This window comes from Sarcophilus harrisii, chromosome 5, assembly GCF_902635505.1.
Source record: "Sarcophilus harrisii chromosome 5, mSarHar1.11, whole genome shotgun sequence".
Taxonomy (NCBI): Eukaryota; Metazoa; Chordata; class Mammalia; order Dasyuromorphia; family Dasyuridae; genus Sarcophilus; species Sarcophilus harrisii.
The window spans coordinates 201847972-201869746 of record NC_045430.1 but is presented as its reverse complement, the minus strand read 5'-3'; the positions used below and the strand labels follow the sequence as shown (position 1 = coordinate 201869746).

Sequence of the window (21775 nt, the reverse complement as noted above, 5' to 3'; positions counted from 1 at the left end):
ATGGAAAGAGCTATCAACATTCAGAGAGAGGACTATGTGGATCAAATCATAGTATTTTCACTTTTTTTCTTGTTGTTTGCTTGCTTACTTGTTGTCTTTCTCGTGTTTTTTTCTCCCTTTTAACCTATTTTTTTTCTTGTTCAGCATGACAAATATGGAAATATGGTTAGAAGAATTGCACACATTTAATCTATACTGGATTGCTTTCTGTCTGGGGGAGGGAGAAAAATTTGGAACATAGTGTTTTGCAAAGGTGAATGCTGAAAACGATCTTTGCATGTATTTGGAAAAATAAAATACTATTTAAAATAAATTTTAAAATTAAAAAAAATTAAAACTATAAAATGTTGTTTTTGAGCCAAGGAAAAACATGGTCAGATCTTAGGAAGATTATTTAGGTCCATGTGTGTAGTTTTGTTTGGAGAGAGAAAAGTAAAACAGAAAGATAAACTATGAAACTCCTAAAGTATTCTAAATGACAGGCGACAAGAATCTGAAGCAAGACCATTACTCTGTGTGTGGATATAGGAGGCTGATTATGAGAGAGGCAGAGATAGAATTTGAAAGGACTTGTTTACTGATTGGCCATGGGAAGTGAGGGGGAAGCATTCAAGGTGGTTCTGATGTCATTAACCTGATCGATGGGGAAGATAATGGTGTCCTCAAAAGAAACAGGAAAGCTTGAAGGAAGGACAAGTTTTATTATAGCAACAAGAGATGGCATTTATGCAGTGGTTTAAAGTTTGCAAAGTTCTTTGCATGTATTATGTTACTGAAACCATCCAGTGAAGTAGGTAGCTATGCATCTGAGACAGTTGAGGCTCAGAGACAAGAGGCAACTTGTTAACAGATAGTGTTGAATGTAGACTTCAGGCCCAAATCTCACAATCCTTCCTCTAAATACATAATGCTTCCTCTACATAGGTTTTTTCTAATTAATTCAGTTTTGGATGATCAGATATCTAAATGGACGTAGATAGCAGTCAGTCAGTGATATAGGAGTGGAGTCTTAGGAGAGAGATTAGTCCTGGACACATAGCTCTAGAGGTTAATTACATAAAGATGACCATTGAATCCACAGGTTTGGATGAGTTCAAGAAAGAGGAGAGCATAGAGAGAGAAGACAGAGCCTTAGAGAATACTTCAGGGAGTGGGCAGATCCAGCAAGGTGGTCGGAGAAGAAAGAATCAGAAAAGTGGGAAGAAAACCAAGAGAAGACTGGGTCAGTGAACAGTATCAGAAGCAGTAGAAAGGATAAAGATTGAAAAGGACATTGGAGTGAGCAGATATGAAGCTAATGGTATCTTTTGTGAATTATGGAATGAAAAGACAAATCACAGTGAGTAAATTGGGGGATAAAAAATGCAGTAAGTACAGAAAAGCTTTCCAGGAATTTTAGAGGTGAAAGCACAGATATGAGATGGGATCTGATGGGGATGATGGCAAAGTCAAAAGAAAGGTTGATTATTACAATGGGAAAGACCTAAGCACAGTTGTACACAGTGAGGAAGGAGATGATAGATAGGGAGAGACTGAAGATGGAAGTGTGGGGAATGTTCAAAGAAGCTTTCTCCTGAAGAATTTGGGAGAAGAGGGGATAAAAAGCAAAAGGAGAGAAGCTAATCTATTAAAGAGATGGCTTATCTTTTTCTCAGCTGAAGTAGAAATGGAAAGAATGGATAAGGATTTAAAGGCATTTTGACATATAGAATAGAATAGAGGAAATAAGGGAAAGCATGATGGATGACCTTGATTTTTTTTGTAAGGTAGAAGGCAAGACAGCTTGGTGTAGTAGAAAGCTCTAGATTTGGAGTCTGAGGCCCTGGGTTATGAAGGATCGTAAGTATACTATTTTCTATCTTTGTATCCTCAGCCAAGTTATTTCTCTTCAGACCTCATCTTCTCCATTCATAGAATGAGTGGGTTAGACAAAATTACTTCAAAGTGTTTTCCCATTTTTACAGCTATGATCTTATGATCTTCTAAGATAAGAAGAATGGGTAGGCAATAGCTTGAAGAGTTAAGAAGACTTCAAACAATTACTCCAGGGAGTGGGTCAGTGAGTCAGTCAGTGATGAACAACAAAGTTATTAGGCGATAGTAAGAGCCCAGTGGAGATTAGATAATATACCTTTGTAGCAGTTGTATGACTTCTTCTGGGGCCACAACAACATAAAAATTAAAAGCAGAAAAAGCAGATAATGAGCTGAGAGGGGCAACACGAGTGAAAATAAGAAGAAAGGGAGAAATATTCAAACATGGAGAACTATGTATATTTGAAATGGATAACTGTGGTCAAGACTGTGAAGAAAAGAATTTAAGAAACAGATAAGTAGAACAAGAAGGAATGGAAAAATGAAAGATCACAGAATGGATGAAACATAGGTTTAGGAGGAATAAGCCAAAAAAGAGAAATGGAAGGATTATGATCAGAAGAGGAATTCCAGAATTCAGGAATGTGGAATTAACATAGTGATGGATGATAGTGTGTATCTAAGATATGACCACTCCTGTGGATGCTTGAATTAGAATGGAAGATGCACGTCATAGGAACTAAGCAAATTGATGAAATGTGAAGGGACATTCAAGGTGAATACTGAAACTCTCAAGTGTGAAGGTAGGTGATGAGATGGAGAAGACAACTATGAGCTAGGTACTAAACTCCTTCAGAAAGGATAGAGAGTGACCTAGAGACCATTAACATCGAAAATGCATAGAATGGTTGTCAGAGGAGGAGAGCTTACAAAGTAATGAAAACTGAGGACAGGTCTGGAAGTTGCAACAGGGAGTGTGCAGACTCCACTTTCTGAACCATGTATATCTAGAGGGCTTCACAGAAGGGAATACAGTACTAAGGGGAGGGGGAGACATGAATACAGTATCTTCCATTGTTAGATTTCTTTGAATTCAGGAAGATGGGAAATGTAAGAAGAATTTTATGATAAAGGGGAATTTGTTAATAGACTAGGGGGATGCCTATCAATCAAGAAATGGATGAACAAGTTGGGGTATATGCTCGAGATGGAATACTATTATACTATTATACTTATTATACTATTATACTTATTATCATAAGAAATGATAAGCAGAATACTTTCTTTTTCTTTTTCTTTTAGCTTTTTATTTTTCAAAATATATGCATAGTTTTCAACATCTACCCTTGCAAAATCTTGTGTTACAATTTTTTTCTCTCTCCATTCCTTCTCCATCCCCTTCCCTTAGACAGAAAGAAATACAATATATGTTAAATATATGCAACATATACATATTTCCACAATTATCATGCTGGAGAAGAAAAATCATATCAAAAAAGAAAAAATGAGAAAGAAAACAAAAAGCAAGCAAACAACAACAAAAAGGTGAAAATATGTTGTGATCCACATTCAGTCTCCACAGTAGGATGTAGATGTAGAAGGCTCTCTCCATCATAAGTCTATTGGAATTGGCCTGAATCACTTCATTGTTGAAAAGAGCCCCATCGAACAGGGTTGATCATTACATTATCTTTTTGTTGCCATATACAATGTTCTCTTGATTCTACTCATTTCATTTAGCATCAGTTCATGTAAATCTCTCCAGGTCTTTCTGAAATCATCCTGAAACTGTTTTTTATAGAACAATAATATTCCATAACCAGAATATTTTCCAAAAAACTTGGGATGGCTTATGTAAACTGATGCAAAGTAAAATGAGAAGAACCAGAAGAACACTGTACACAGTATTGCACAGTGATCAATTGTAAATGATTTAGCTTTTCTCAGTAATACAATGATCCCAGACAATTTCAAAAGCTAATGACTTCAACATAATGAAAAATGCTATACAACTCCAGAGAAAGAACTGATAGAATCTAACTGCAGATCAAAGCATACTTTTTCAACTTTATTTTCCTTAGGGTTTTTTTTTTTGATCTGTTTTTTTCCCCACAACATGTCTAGTATGGAAATATGTTTTGCATGACTGAACATAAATAATCTAAATCAAATTGCTTGACTTTTCTAGGAGGTGGGAGCAGAGAAAGGGAGGGAATTTTTTAACTCAAAATATTTTTTTAGGTCCTCTAACATTTTATTGTTTTAAAAATGTGCTATTGACATTATTCATTGGCTGGGAAAACATGAGTTATGTAGATCTTTGCAAATCTGTATCAATAAAATTGCATAATGCTCACATAATTATATTTTTAGTACTATATGTGTTCAGCCTAATAATGTTTTATCCTTTTTAACTTATTACTTTAGTTTCATTTCTCTGTGCTACATGCCCATTAGGACTCATTAGTTATTAGGGAAATAACTCAAAATATTTTAAAATGAATGTTAAAATTTGTTTTTGCACATTGTTGAGAAAAAAGATTAAAAATAGAGTAGGAGTATTAAAGTGGAAGCATGATAGAAGGGACACTGGGGAGATTGGGCTAGTGAATGGAGAATGAGAGAATGGAGCAGGCATAAAGGGGTTTATTTGGCAGACAGAGACCCTGAATTACAAGATTTAGGGGAAGGATTAAGAGACAGGGCCTGAGCTGGAGATTAAGTTTACCCACTCTCTACTTATTAAAGTTGACCTCAGGATAATCCATTGACTAATGTCTAAAAGTATGTGGTTAAAGCCTAAATGTGTCTGGCATTAGAACAACTGGAGAAGATACAGAACACTCACATAAACTATTTTAGTTTTTAAATAACTTCCAAGTTAAAAAAAAAATCCTAATGTTTAACCAAAAGTTCCTTTGACCTTTTCTAAGTGGGTAATCTTAACTTTGACCTAAGAGAATTATTTAGAAACTGATGTCCTCTTATGCTATCTTCATCTTCTTATTTTAAATAAACTAAACATTAAATCTCTCTTCATATTTTATGAACTAACTCTTTTTGGCTGCCATCTCCTGGACTTCTCCCAACATATATATGTCCTTTTCAAACACTTTTCTCTAAATCAGACACAGTATAAAGCAGTCAGCTCACAATTTATAAGTGGTTTTTGTTCTAAAAGTTTGTTTGGAAACTCAGGTTTTTTTTTTCTCAAAAACAACATTTTAAATAGTGACTTATTACTTAGCTACCTCATTAAAGCATTATCTAATCCAGGAAGTAGTTAAAATTACCTAATTTTCCCTTATGAGTTGACTCATCTATTGTCTCTATACTTTAAAGTCATTTTAAAAATTATTATTCCCTCATTCTCCCATGGCTTCTTCTACTTAGTCTTTTCCTTCTGTTCTTCCTTCACTGCCTTCTCCTCCCATAATACTTTAAGCACATTATGGGCTTTTGTGGACTAGCCTGGGAACTTTTTGATTAATGGGCAAATAGGACTTAAGTGAGGCAAAGTTGCATGAAGTCATTGGATTCATTCTCTTTTCCAGATCCACCATGGTTCAGGGGCAGGACAGTCACAACCAATAGTTGAGAAATGGTGGAAGATCTCCAGGTCTTTGATGTCTAAGGTCTAAGTGCTGTCCAACACCTGTCTCACCTGCCTTCCTGGCCAATGGAACAAATTGTTCTCATCCACCCCTTCTACTGAGGAAAGTATTTACACAAACATTGCTTTTATGTCAGTAATTCATCCAATGGTTCAGGAAATGTTTACGGCCTTGGCCATAGGCATAATGTCACCCCCCAAAAAGAGGAACTCCCTCTCTCTCTCCATGATTTTAACTAGAACCCCAATTCATCCATAGCATGAGCCAGTTACTTATTATGTACAGATATTTGCAAGCTGGATGATATAAACCTAAATAGTTCTTATACATTAGTAGTAAAGTAGAATGATGATGATGATGATGATAAGATACATTTAACAGGGTTTGCACGACACAATGGAAAAAATGCTAGATTTTGAGTCAGAAGATCTTGGGAAAGTAATTTGTATTTGGTTTCAATTTGCATAATAATAATAGCTAGCATTTTTTCTCTTTCCTAAATCTTTTTTTAAAAATAATTATAACATTTTATTGACAGTACATATGCATGGGTAATTTTTTTACAACATTATCTCTTGCACTCACTTCTGTTCTGATTTTTCCCTTCCCGCCCTCCACCTCCTCCCCTAGATGGTAAGTAGTATTATACATGTTAAATATGTTATAGTATATCCTAGATACAATATATGTGTGTAGGACCAAACAGTTCTCTTGTTGCACAGGAAGAATTGGATTCAGAAGGTAAAAATAACCTGGGAAGAAAAACAAAAATGCAAACAGTTTACACTCATTTCTCAGTATTCCTTCTCTGGGTGTAGCTGATTCTGTCCATCATTGATCAATTGAAACTGAGTTAGGTCTTCTCTTTGTTGAAGATATCCATTTTCATCAGAATACATCGTCATATAGTATCGTTGTTGAGGTATATAATGATCTCCTTGTTCTGCTCATTTCACTTAGTATCAGTTCATGTAAGTCTCTCCAAGCCTCTCTGTATTCATCCTGCTGGTCATTTCTTACAGAACAATAATATTCCATAACATTCATATACCACAATTTACCCAACCATTCTCCAACTGATGGGCATCCATTCATTTTCCAGTTTTTAGCCACTACAAAAAAGGGCTGCCACAAACATTTTGGCACATACAGGTCCCTTTCCCTTCTTTAGTATTTCTTTGGGATATAAGTCCAGTAGTAGTATTGCTGGATCAAAGGGTATGCAGAGTTGGATAACTTTTTGAGAATAATTCCAGATTGCTCTCCAGAATGGTTGGATTCATTCTCAACTCCACCAACAATGCATCAACGTCCCAGTTTTCCCACCTCCCCTCCATCATTCAGCATTATCTTTTCCTGCCATCTTATCCAATCTGACAGGTGTATAGTGGTATCTCAGAGTTGTCTTAATTTGCATTTCTCTGATCAATAGTGATTTGGAAAACTTTCATATGAGTGGAAATAGTTTCAATTTCATCATCTGAAAATTGTCTGTTCATATCCTCTGACCATTTATCAATTGGAGAATGGCTTGATTTCTTATAAATTAGAGTCAATGCTCTATATAATTATGATCTCATTCTTTATATCTAAATCATGGACCCATTTTGATCTTATCTTGGTATATGGTGTTAAGTGTAGGTCCATGCCTAATTTCTGCCATACTAATTTCCAGTTTTCCCAGCAGTTATTGCCAAATAATGAATTCTTATTGCAAAAGTTGGGATCTTTGGGTTTGTCAAACACTAGATTGCTATAGTTATTGACTATTTTGTCTTGTGAACCTAACCTATTCCACTGATAAACAAATCTATTTCTTATCCAATACCAAATGGTTTTGGTGACAGCTGAATAGCTAGCATTTTTAATGGCACTTTAAACAACCCTGGGAAATAAGTGGTATTATTACCTCCATTTTACAGATGTGGAAACTGAGGCAGTCAGGCATTAAATGATTTGCCCCAAGGTCATACAGTAGTAAGTATCTGAGGCAGGATTTGAACTCAAGTATATCTGATTGCAAGTTTAGTACTCTATTCATTGGGCTATCTAGCTGCCTATAAAATGGGGGTTAGAGAAGATGACCTATAAAGCCTCTGCTATGATACTAATAACTAAATACACTGATTTCCTTAAAACTAGCATTTTTGGATAATAGAGCTCTTAATTGGACCTATTCCTATTAGAATCACTATGCTGGCTAGGAGTCAGTCTGTTTCTTCATTTATGCCAGCTGTGTGAAAGTCAATTGGCAGAAAAAAGGAGAAAAGCCAATTGTCTCAGGGTTATCACTGCAGTCCGAGGTGGAAATCAGTTTTCATTTTTAACATGAGTTCCTTACCAAATTCACTGTGGTCATCTATCAAAATAATTTCATGAAGGAGATGCGGTGGAGTATGATCAATGACACTATGTACTGTCCGAAGCAAGACAGAAAGGACTTCATTGTGGAAACAAATGATAACGCTGGCAGTCGGCAGAGAGGAGGGATAAGACTTGCCTTTACACCTATTGAGATATAAATAAGAAGAAAAATAGACATTGAAAAACATTGAATGATTCAGATTCTAATTTACCAAAGTTTAGATACCCATTTCTAATATTCTCCATTTGTCCTTGATCTCATTCTATTTATGATGATAAGAGAAACTGACATTTGTACTGTAGTTTACAGCTTCCAAACAGTTTTCCTCTTCACAATCCTGCTAAGGGAATAGTAAAAGTATAGATATTCCCATTTTAGAGATAGGAGAAAGTGAGGTATAAAGAAGTTAAATGACTTATCCATGTAAATTTTTTGCTTCCCAAATCCAGTGCCCCTTTCACCATACCACCCCAGTTCATTAGATTATCATAGTATATAGAACACTGGACCTGAAATCAGAAAGTCTTGAATTCAAATTCTGCTTGCCTCAGATACTGACTAGGTGAATGACATCACGCAAATCATTTAACCCGATTTTCTCAGTTTAGTCAATTGAAAATAGAAATAATAATAGCACTTACCTCCCAGGGTTGTTATGAAGATAAAATGAGATAACATTTCTAAAGCACTTATAAAATATTTCAGGGTATCCAAAAGATGAATAAAATTGTTATTTCAATATGTCTGATCTTGCTAGCTTAAACTTCTTGTGATTGATACTAAAAGAAAGATATAGGTGGTATAAGGTAATAACAGAGAACTTGTTAGTTTGAGATTCCCATTGTGAATAAATCATCACAAGTCTCTACTAAAAAAATCACTTAAAATATTAGCTATTTAATAAACTAATCAATAAAATTATAATATCCATATTGTAAATATTTATAAGCACTATTAAAAATTTATAAAAGCTAGCTATTAATAACATTAATAATAAGCTATCCCAACTTGTTAAAAGATTAAGAATGTAGGATCACTTTTCTATTATTTTCCAAATATTTATTTTCTCTTGCTATGAATGATTGTTTGGCCTTGTTTTGGTAAACTTCAGAACTGGAAGAGACTTTAAAGATCATCTTACCCAATACCTCATTTTACAGATGATGGAATTGAAATCCAAAAAAGCAAACCTATTTTGCCAAGATCCTATACATGTTCATCCCAAACTTTTCATTGTGCTGAACTTACTTTTCATGAGGTGGAAGACAGTGGAAGGGAGGTTATAGAAGGTGAACTTAGACATTACCCAGCAGCATGTCAATTAAGTGTCAAGAAAAAAAAAACATTAAGAAAAGAAACACTGAATTAAAATTTTCATTTTTAATAGTTGATAAAATGTGTGGTACAGCAGAAAGTTTTTGTAGGCTTTGGAATTAGCAGATTTCAGTTCAAATCCCACTCTGGACATTTATCAGTCTTTTATAACATTGAGCCAATCAATTGACCTCCATGGTCCAAGCCTCCTTCTCTATAAAATGAGGTGGGTTTGACTGAAAATGGCTTCTGAGCTCCCTTCTACCTCTAGCTGGATGGGATGATCCTATATGATGATCCTATGATCTTACTAATCTTAATAATCCTATATTTCAAATAAAGTATTCTTTGTCCTTCCCAATCTGACAGGTTTTTTTTATTTCCAATTTACATTTTTCATGGAAAAAATACTTTTAAAAGAATGAAAAAAAAACAATGTTTGTAATTTTAAAATATGTATTTAAAATATGCTCTATAGTTCTAATGGGTCTTTCTCCCATTTAGTCAAATTTATGGTCATTGGATTTTATTTTTATGACTCATTTATAATTTTTGTGTTACATCAACTTTTGTTTTTACAACAAACTTTTGAAATTTAATCCATTAAATTGAAGACTGCCCATTCTCATCTGTGTCTAATTTAGAAGAGAATATTTTTTAGAAAAATATCTGGGAATTCTGGGGGAATGGCAGAATAAGCAGCTGGAATCTTCACACTGCCCTCAAAAACAACAAAAATTTAAAAAAGAGAAATGAAAATGAGTAAAATGAATTGATATAACTATCTCTAGAGAAATAGATATATGAGATCAACTGAAGCATATACCAAAGCAGTACAGAGAGAGAAAGATGATGCAAAACACCCAAGAGATGATCTCAAATGTATTGATTATATACTTAATGAGTTAGAATAAAAATTAACACTGGCAAAAAATCATAAGTTGATATGAAAATTGAATTTGAAGTTGTTTAAAAATAATGGTGGAAATTGAAGTGAGGAAGTGAATGATGCTTTAAAAAATGATTGGGAGAAAATAAAAAAGAATTAAGATTGTAATGAATATAATAGAAAATCTGAAAATATCAATAGACAGAATAAAGAACAGAGTTAATATTAGGTGAAGATAAAGTCATAGATAACACAGTGGAAAAACAAAATGATTCAATTGGTAAAGAAATAATTTTTGGAGAAGGAAATGCATTGTATTATTGAAAACTAAAAAAAAATTGTTCAAATTCTCTAATAATCTGAAGAATGTATTTTAAATTATTTTATAATTGCAGTTATATCCATAAAAGTAGCAAAAAAAAGGCTTAATAAAGATAAAATTTAAACAAGATAAAATTAAATAGGAAGGGGTTCAGCTTCAAGGAAATAATGTTATTTTGCAGCACAATCCATGCTTGCAATTGCAACAACAGTCTATTACCTAATTGATCAGCCCACCGAACTAACTCAGAGATCCCATTGGTTGGATTTTATTTTAAGGATGTAGAGAAAAGAAAAAGTCTATTTGAACAATAGTACTTGTGCCTGCTTTATTTGTAAAAACAAAATAATTGGAAACAACATTATTTACTTAATAATTTATAAATAACTGAATAAAATATTAATGTAATAGAATATTACTATACACAGCAATAAATATGAAAAATGCAAAGAAAAATAGAGAGATTTAGAAGGTAATGCAAAGTTGAGGCCATGGAGTAAGAGTAACATACAGTTATGTGTTAACTATGGTCACTAAAAATACACACATAAAGAAAACAAAACTTTATAATTACAGAGATGGATTTGGAAGAAGAAATATAACAGTGTGTCTTAAACTTTTTCCAGTCATAACCATTTTCACCTGAGAAATTTTTACACAGCTCTGGATAGATAAGCATATAAAATACTTATACAAATCAAACATTTACTGATGATAAAACATAAAGAAATTAATTTTATGTTTGTAGCAGCTCTTTTTGTAGTGGCAAGGAACTGGAAATTAAATGGATGCCAATCAGTTGGGGAATGGCTAAATAAATTATGGGATATGAATTTAATGGAATATTATTATTCTCTAAGAAATGATGATCAGACTGGTTTCAGAAGATCCTGGAAAGACTTACATGAATAGATGCTGAATGAAGTGAAGATACAGAATATTGTATAAAGTAACAGCAAGATTTGTGGTAATCAACTATGACAGACATCTCTTCTCAGCAATGCAGTGATTCAAGACAATTCCAGTAGACTTAGAATGGAAACTGCCATCCACATCCATAGTGAGTGAGCTATAGAGACTGGTTATGGATCAAAGCATAGTATTTTTACCTTTTTTGGTTGTCTGCTTGCTTTTTTCTTTCTTGTTTTTTTTTTTCCCTGTTGGCCTGATTTTTCTTGCACAATATGACAAATATGGAAATTTGTTTAAAAGAATTATATATGTATGTAACCTATATCAGGTTGCTTACTGTCTTGGGGAGGGGAGAGGTGAGGGAGGGAGGGAGAAAAAATTGGGGGACACAAAATCTTACAAAAATGAATGTTGAAAACTATCTTTATATGCATTTGGAAAAATGAAATAATGAAAAATAAATTTAAAAAACAAAAAATTATTTAAAAATAATTCTTTGGTATGCATATAATTTTACCATTTATTAAAAATGAAAGCAAATTTGCATACTAATGAAATTGATTTATATATTTTTACATAAAGAAGTAAATATTTGCAGAATATTTGATACTTTTTACTTTTGCCAAATTCTTTACAACCCCCACATTCAGTTCCATGAGCCCATATGGGATTGCAACCCATAGCTTTGCTATAGAACAATCCATATTACTTTAACATTTATATTACATTGCATATATATCATATCATCTTACATTATATTATTTTTCATTACTTTGTTACATTGTATTTTGTCATATTTTACTTGCCAAAATATAAGTATCTTAATTTTTAAGTTTTATTTGGACCTTTGCAACATACATCAATTTTTAAAAATGTATTAGTATTACTAAATTTCTAGGGGGAAAACAGATCATTTTTTAAAAAAGACACACATATATCTGTATCTTAGGAGGAGTCTAGCCACTGCATACTACTAACTGGTGAGCAGCATCCCAACTAATATATTCTAGTATTTACCAGTACTATGTCTTCATTTTTCTGTGTGGAAAGTAAACATTCAGTCTGGAAAAAGTATTCTCTATTGTATTAGACTTCTAAAATATTTATATCTTTCTTACATGATATGGTCAAGAGAAATTTTTAAATTAGGTGTAATTACCACTTTTCTCCTATCAGCCATCTAATTTGTAATTTTCAACCATATAAGGAATCTTGTAGATTCCTGGATTCAGGATTTATGGTTTCAAATTGTGGATTTTGTGGTTTCAAATCATTCTTACTTTGGTGTCATCCTACTCCTGAGCTCAGAGACAAACCTCCTTTATAAACGGGAGATTATCATCCCTCTTTAGTTGAAGACAACCAGAAACTCATACAATGAAATATCAATCAATCAATCAGTTCATTAATTCGTTACATGCCAGAAATTGATGAATATAATCATAAAAATCATTAAGAACGTTGAAATGGAGAGCTATGTAGAGAAAAATGAGGACCAATATTTTGTGTCGATAATAAATGAGGTAATAGATTTGATGTTAGAGGAAATCTTGGAAATCATCTAATCAAAACCTTTTATTTTTCAGATAAGGAAAACTGGGTTCCAGAAAGTTTATGCTTGCTTAAGTTATACAAGTTAAAAATGGCATAGTCAGAATTTAAATCCATATGACCTCTGATTTCAGACCGAGTATTCTTTCACACTGGCCTACACTCTTAAAAAAAAAAAAAAAACCTACGTGTAAAAATATATTCTCAGATGATTGCACTTGAAGCACAACAGTATTGGAATTCTTTCTCAGGGTTGCCAAGCAAGCAAATGATGGTTAACTGCAGGATTTCAATGTCATCCTCATGATTTGATTAAAAGAGCCCCCAAGAGCACAATGTTAAATGGCATTTACAGAAAATAGTAACATACTCCATGCTCCTTGTATCTGGCACTTCTCTATGATAGCTCAATTGGTTACTGATAAGTACGTTGAAACCATGCTGCTTGAAGCCCAAGTCTCTGATGTTCTGAATGTTTTCATAATAAATTTTATCTACAACAGAAAAACATAAGTCAGACTATGTTAGATAAGCTATATCAAAATAAATTTACAAAAATAATTTGCAATTCTATTTATGTGACTCATTGAATATGATTTGAATATGACTTGACTATGATTTTTGACTTGGGATACAAGATATTCACTCAAAGAAAATTATCATTTCCTTCCAGGAAAAACAAAATATGACATCAAAAAATATAAAGGTATATTTTTATCCTGAGAACTGAGAAATAAGGCTAATATATATTTAAATATGACAAAACTCTTGAAATTATAGACTTAATATAATATAGAAATTTAATATAAGATGATAAAATCGTATAGTAAATAGATTTAATACTCATTCACATATATAAAATATTTTTACAGAAACTGACATGCTAATAATAGCTAGTGTTATGTAGTACTTTTAAGGTTTGCAAAGCATTTAGAAATATTATCTCATTTTATCCCAACAGAATTCCTGGGAGCTAAGTGCTATTGATTTCTCATTTTACAGATGATGGAGACAGAAAGAGTTTAATTGACTTGTCTAGGGTCACATAGCTAGTAAATAAGTCAGTTTTTGAACTCAGGACTGCTTACTCCAGGTCCAGTATTCTATCCACTGCAGCATTTTGCTGCTTATAAACTTTTGAAAGTGAAATGGTTCTATAAGAATAATTGTACAAGTCATATCCAATGGATGGTGGCAAGAGGAGTAACCTATATATAATGGAATAAACTCTTTCCTTCTTCATCTCGAATGTTTCCTTCAGCAATAAATTGACAAAAATATAATTTACTTTTTAGATAATGATGATGTCCTTAAGGTTTGAACTTAAAACAGAAAAAAATTGATCAATGGAAAAAATATAGGTTCCAGAAATAGACTCAAACTTTGTGAAACTTATAGAGTAGGAAAGATACAAATATGATTAAGATCTGGCACTTGCCCTTAGGAGCTTCTATGCCAATGAAATGATCCCAAAAAGAAAAAAAGTTATACAAGGCTATCATGGCATCACTGTTTATAATAACCCAAAAGAGAAAAAAAATAGGGTGATTATGAATGGCATCACTATTTATAACAGCAAAAATCTAGACATAATCCAAAGATTCTACAATACAGCATTACAAAACAAACTATAATGCAGATAACGCCCAGATCAATTTATGTATATGTTTCTTTCCTCCCCTATATTTCCAAATACCTATTAGACATTTTGAATTGGATGTCCCATAATTATCTCAAATTTGGTGGGTCCAAAACAGAATTTGCTATCTTTCTCTCAAAATCTGTTGCTGTGGTGGTGATGGTGGTAGTTATGGTTGCTGAGTTATTTCAGCCATATGTGACTCTTTATGACCCCATTTAGAGTTTTCTTGGCATAGATACTGGAGTGGCTTGCCATTTTTTTCTTCCAAAATCTACCCCTCTTCTGAATTTCTCTCTTTCTATAAGAACATCATTAGCCTTGCAGTCACTCAGATTTTCTAAATTGGAGTCACACTCAGCTCCTCATTCTCCCTCATCTCATATATTCAGTAATTGCCAAGTCTAGTCCCTTTCTTCCCCTCTGCCTGGTAGAATCTTTTTCAAAGTTCAACTCAAGCATCATCAGCTGCTAGAACAAGTGTCAAACTCATTGCAGGCAGCAAGCAAAACCCCAGAATGTGACCAGAACCAGATTAAAATATAATTGGGAGATGGTTAACATATAAAGAAAAATGCAACATAGATCGTTGTAAATTTGAGGTTTTCCAAGCAAATGTATGGCCCGCAGGAATTCCTTTCTATTTGAGTTTGACATCACTCTGCTAAGAGTATCACCTTTATATTATATTACTAAGTCTACTTATATAGACTTAGCATTTACTTTGTGTCTGTCTATCTATTTACACACACATCCATCCATATATATATATATATATATATATATATATGCACACATACACACATACTTGTAGGTATATATGTGATTTTCTTGATAGAACTGTAAGCTTGAGGACATATACTATTTTTTTTTCTTTGCATCTTCTATTCTTGGCATGATACCTGGTACCCAGTGTTTTGTTGACTGATGAATCGATGAGGCCATAATATATCATTTACATGCCATTTTACTTCTTCATAACTATTAGATGAGGATATTGTATCAGATATCTCTAAAGTGGTTTCTCATTGTAATTTTCTATAATCTATAAGATTAGATGAGCAGAAAGAGGAATGGGTTGGGAGTAGGGATTCAGAATTTCTAGGTTGGAAGGGACCTTGGAATTCTAGTCAACTTTAATTAGGATAAGGAATCATAGAATCACAAGAGCAGAGGACTTGTGATTGGAAGGGACCTCAGTGGCCATCTAGTCTTATTCATATCTGAAAAAGATTATCCAGTATGACACATCTGTCAAGTAATCACACAGTCTTCCCTGGCAGATCTTCAGTGAGAGAGATTCTAGTATCACCTTAGGCAACCATTCATTCCATTTTCAGATAGAATTTTTTCAAAAGAGCTTAACAAGATTGGGTGAAATGAATAGGATGTCAATGAAAAGATCACTGGTGTTGGAATTATAGGACCGGAATTAAAATGCTGTCTCTGTCACTTAGATCTAATAAGAACACTTGAGCTTTAATACAAGATCATGGGTATTTCATTTACTCTCTTTTCTCATCTATAAAAATGAGAAGGCAAGGCTAAGTGACCTTTAAAATACCTTAAAAATATAAATATATGATCCTGTGAGGTAGAGGCTGTGTGACCTCATGACCTGATTTTGAAATAGGTGATTCAGGCCAATTCCAATAGACTTGTGATGGAGAGAGCCATCTACATCCAAAGAGGACTATAGGGACTGAACATGGAGCAACACAACACGACATTTTCAAGATTTTTGTTGTTTTGTTTGCTTTTTGTTTTGTTTCTTAATTTATTTCCTTTTTGACCTGATTTTTCTTCTGCAGCATGATAAATGTGGAAATATGTATAGAAGAATTGCACATGTTTGACCTATATTGGATTACTTGTCCTCTAGGGAAGGGAGTTGGGATAAAGGAGAGAAAAATTTAGAACACAAGATTTTGCAAGGATGAATGTTAAAAACTATTTTTGTATATATTTTGAAAATAAAAAGCCATTATTTAAAAAGCCTTTATATTTATTCCTATTAATTTTTCCTTTATTGGATATTAGATTCAGCCCAGTTTTAGGGCCAAGATTTTTTTGGAGTCTAACTCTGTTATCCAGTGTTAGCTATTCCTTCTCGCTTTACATCATTGGCAACTTTGATAAGGATGCCTCCTATGCTTTTATCCAAAATATCAAAGAGCCAAGTCAGTGATCACTCTTTTGATCATTACCATTCAATCACTTTTTAAACTATCTGAATGTACTCTTGTCTAACCAATACTGCTACATCTTTTCCACAAGATTAACATGATATATTTTATCACATTCTTTACCAGAAGCTAGATTTCGCTAGTGATAGCATTCACCTGATCTACCAGTTGAATAATCCTTTCAAATAAAAGAAATATGGTTATCTCTGCTTTCTTTTCTAGATGTTTGCCAATCATATCTCTATTAATATATTCTAGAATTTTCTCAGGATTTGAAATCAAGATACTTCATCTATAATTTGTAGATTGAAATGTCTTCTCTGAAAATGGAGGCAGTAGTTAGACCCTAGTTCTATGATACCTTTCTTGTTCTCCATGTCCCTTTATATATCATTGATAATAGTTCATCAGTTGCATCTGCCAACTGTTTTTCACTACCAAAAGATATACTTTATCAGCGTTAGATGACTGAATTCATCAAGGGAAGCTAAATGCTTTCTTACCATTTCCTTGCTTATAAAGCATAAACTACCCACTAGCCACTTTTATTGTTTTTTTTTCCAGTCCAAAAGTCATTCTCCCTGGCAGAAAAAACTGAAGCAAAACAAATGAAACAAACAAAAGGAATTAATTAACTCTGCCTTTTCTCTGTTGTTGGGAGAAGAAAAATGAACTCATTTCAGAAAAGTTTCTAAAGCAAAATATGAGTAAAGTCAGGACTTTCACAAAACATATGAACCTTAGAAGCTTCATCTGCAAAACATTACTTGACCAAGGTTGAATTACTTGATCTCTTTTTCAGCCTCAGTTTTCCCATCTGTAAAACAGAGATAACAGTAATACCTACCTCTCAGCATTAGTGTGAGGATTAAAAAAGAAGCAAACCTTAATGTGCTATATAAAGGCTATTATTATTATCAAAGATCACTGAAAGTGGTTCAGTGATCAAATCTCCCAGTTCTTTACATACCAGAGGAATGGTATATAAATCACATTACTTGAACTCATCAGAATCATTGTGGAATAGTACATAGAATGCTGAACGGGAAATCAGGAAAACTTGAGTTTGAATCCAGCCTCTGACCCTTATTCATTTATATGCGCATAGGCAACTCATTTAATTTCTGTGGACCTCAATTTTCTTATCTGTATTTACAGTGGAGATAATAATAATAGTCGTAGTATCTGCCCCCTACAGGATTATTGGAAGGACCAAATGAGTTAATGAATGCAAAGTCCTTTGGAAACTTAAAGGGCTCTATAATTATTACCTCCTTATTTACCTTGGGTAACAACTTCTAATTTAGATATTGTTGTTCTGCCCTTTCCGGTCCAAATATCATTTTCCATAAGAGAATCAGAAAAATCTCTAACCTTAATATATTATACTCCAGTTACATCTTGGTAGTTTAGGAAGAACACTAATGGAAAACACTATACATGTCTAAATGGAAAGCAAGAAAATTTCTCCTATTAGTTTCTAACCTATCATTAAATATTTTCATCTCAACAGGATAGGAAATTAGTAAATCCCTGAAAGCTTATTTTTGATAACTGAATTCATATTTTAAAGAATAAGTCTATATACAACAATCATCCATGGAACAAAATGGTATAAAATGTTGCTAGGAATTGAAGTCAAACTTACTGAACTACAATTTTCCACAATCAGATTATTTGTCTTTCTCCAGTTCTACTACATCCTTTTCTCTATAATCTTTCAAAGATCATGGAGAATGACTTAGCAATTACATCTATTACATCTTTCAGGATACTGAAACATAAAATTCTTATATATTATATATACACATACATATACACACGCAGACATGAACAGGTGTCATAGTAATGATAATGAAGTTTAAAGCTTTGATGGTCCTTTGAAACATATATTTATAGATATAGATAGATAAATCTATAGATATATATTTATTTACCTAATAGCTATCGTTTTTGTTCAGTTCTTTTTAAACCAAAAATCATTCTATATCTTCAGCAGAAAAAACAATGAAGGTTAGAGTTAAATGGTTCTGTCTTCACATCTATCATTATTCCATCAGCTATAGGTATTTGTTCCTGTCTCTTCTTTAATCTTTCTGTTCTCCAAATTAACTTTTAAGGCAGTTTTCATTGACTATAATTTTCTTTCTCAGCCTCAGCTCATTCTGAGTGTCAGTACACCTTTCACTTGTGTTACAGGAAAATGAAATTTCCATGTTATATTCATATTCCACATCTTTTAAAGATTAAAGGTGTTTCCTGGCTTCTCACACACTCATGTTAATGTGTTCCCATTTTAAATGTGGTTAACTTTGGTTAGGTTAAATTTACCTTCCAGATTTAGGCTCTCTAATCCACCTTTCTGTTATCCACATTTTGTACATTTGTGTACAGATATCTTAAGCCATGCATTTTGTTTGCTTTCTTGAATTTTGTTTTGTGTAAACATTTCTGGGCATTTCTACTGCTGTTCTTACATTGTGAATGTTAGACGGAGTTTTCCATTTCTACTTTGTTAGCTTAAATCCCCTCAAATGCATTTATTAGAATTTAAGCAGATAGTTTTACCAGACTTTTCTTGGTATACTCCATCCTTGGCCAAATGTCCATTACTCCTATATTAAAGGTCCAGAAACTAAAATCTCATTCTCAGATGTTATCTTCTTACCCAATCCTTCATTTCCTAAATATCTTTCTCTTTTAAAATCCATGCTTTTGGAATCAGCAGTGACATGTGCCCTAAGACGTTTAGCCTCTTGTATAAGACTTAATGATCCTCAATGACAGACAGAATCAGCTACACCCAGAGAAGGAACACTGGGCAATGAATGTGGACTATTTTCATCTTTGTTTTCTTCCCAGGTAATTTTTATCTTCTGAATCCGACTTTTCTTGTGCAACAAGAGAACTGTACGGATCTGCACACATATATTGTATCTAAGATACAATTAACATGTTTAACACGTATGAGATGGCCTGCCATCTAAGGGAGGGGGTGGAGGAAGGGAAGGAAAAAGTTGGAGCAGAAGTGAGTGTAAGGGACAGTGTTGAAAATTATTCAAGCATAAGTTCTGTCAATAAAAAGCTATAGTTAATTTTAAAAAGACTTAATAATCCTAATAATTTAATTGTAATCTCAAGTCATTTTCTACTATCTCAGCATTATTTTCTTGGTAATACTATATGGTCACAATTTGGGAAATAGTTTAATCTTAAAAGAATTAAAGTTATAAATTACTCAGAGGGCAATGTCATGATGAAGGCACAAACAGGTTGAAAAAATGTTATCAAGGATGATGTATTTACAGAAAATGGCATAAAAAGATTATAGAACTTATGTATGACCATAAAATAGATATGATCTCTCATATAGAGAATGGACAATTTAGACGGTACACCAGTGTTCTAAAAATACTTATACGGCAGAAGAAAAAGCTCCCCAACATTTTGGTATAGTTTTTGGTATAGGAGGATTTATGGGAAAACTTGGTCAAAATTGATTAACAAAGTATGCTCAATGTTAGAAAGAGAAATCTCATCATGGCTTGTTGAAAGTACCAAATTAAACATGGTACCTAATCACAATAACATCACAGCTTCAATTTAAGCTTAATGTCTTTTATTCTACTTCACTGTTGGGTATAAGTAACCAGATAGTCATTAAAATACCTTTTCTCAAAAATTTTTTTTCTATTCTTTTATCGATTTTAAATTTTTAATTTTTTTTTATTAGTTTCTCCATATCTAGAAAGGGTCAGGCTGGCACTTGCCATGTGAGGCAGATGGTAATATTCCAGGGTTCAGCTAAGATATCTCTTTATTTAACATTGGAATGAGTTAATTGCCAGAAGCCAGAGCTTCTCTGGAGCAAATCAGGAGCAAAAAACAAACAAACAAAAAATAGTGGACCAAAGCAACTAATCAGCAAATGGAAAATAAAACAGGTTAAGAGAAGAGATTCTTGGTTGGAAAGAGCCAATTTATTAGTCCTATCTTGTTAGGAACCTGTCTGGAATGTGAAGATAAAGGCCACAGTTCTAGGCCTATTTCTTTCCCTGATCTGTATGTAATCTTTGCAGGAATATTTTTATAAGTAATGTCAGTTTGCCTCCCCCCATCCACAATGGGAGAGGAGAGAAATCAAGTATATTAGGGTCAATGGGCATATCACCATTCATGAAATATCAAAACCAGAATATTCTTTAATTAAAGTATGAGAAACATGGAGGAACTACTTTATGATGTCTACATAAAACCATAGACATGTAGTCATATCACTGACAATAATATGAAATCTAATTTTTAAAAAGACAAGATGAGTTTTTACTGTAACCAAAAGGATAAACTCTTAAGCAACATTCAGTTGAAAATACAATTTAGAAAAGCATTTTTTTCCCTAAATCTTCAATGATTAAATTATATTCTCAAAATACCAAATAATGGCAGCTAAATCCACTTACCCAGTTCAGGAGAAATCACTATGTTATTTGTGGCTTTAATATCCTGATCTAACTTATTCTCAACATCATTGATTTTTAACTGTGGCCTTATTTGCTTTGGGAAGTTGGAAAAACTGGAAGAGAATTTTGTAGGAAATATCTGATGGGTTCCAGCACCATTGTGGGGCACATTCTTGAGAAGTTGGTTCACTTGGATATAATTTAAATAAATAAAGAACAATATAGTCCAGATCAAAGATGTTAAAAAGCATCCACGGCCAACTTGGTGAGCCATGTTATTTCTCATTGTAATTTCAATTTCCTGAAAGAGAAGAAAAGAAAAGTTTTTAGATGCTTAACTATCCTTTTAAATAAACTTCTAGAATCCAATTCAATATTAAAAACAAACAAACAAACAACATTCTTTTAAAGACAAATGAAAAAATAATAATGGTACCAGAGAATAAAAATGAAGAATGTTGCATACATTGTCAGACAGATCAGATTTTTTTTGCCTATTTCTCTTTGCTATAAAGAGAAGGCTGCATTTTTTGGAACCTTATTGGAACATTATATGGATGTAATGCATTCAGAAATGACTGTAATATAAATACAAAAGGCATCAGTGGTATTTATTTTAAAACACACACACACACACACACACACACACACACACACACAAAGATAACATCACCATTCTTTTGAAGCCAAGTATTACCAATTACAAAGC

At 33.0% G+C, this 21775-nt stretch overlaps 1 protein-coding gene across 1 annotated transcript in view; it reads right to left on the bottom strand.

Moving 5' to 3' along the window:
* LOC116419424 (polypeptide N-acetylgalactosaminyltransferase 11-like) overlaps positions 1-21775 on the bottom strand; it is a 91628-nt gene that overhangs the window by 52852 nt on the left and 17001 nt on the right. The window contains exons 2-4 of the mRNA XM_031939466.1: positions 21067-21367; positions 13152-13275; positions 7770-7936 (exon numbers count right to left, since the gene is read on the bottom strand). Coding sequence (XP_031795326.1) covers positions 7770-7936; positions 13152-13275; positions 21067-21352 — 577 coding nt within the window. The 5' untranslated portion in view covers positions 21353-21367. The remainder of the gene's footprint in view (positions 1-7769; positions 7937-13151; positions 13276-21066; positions 21368-21775) is intronic.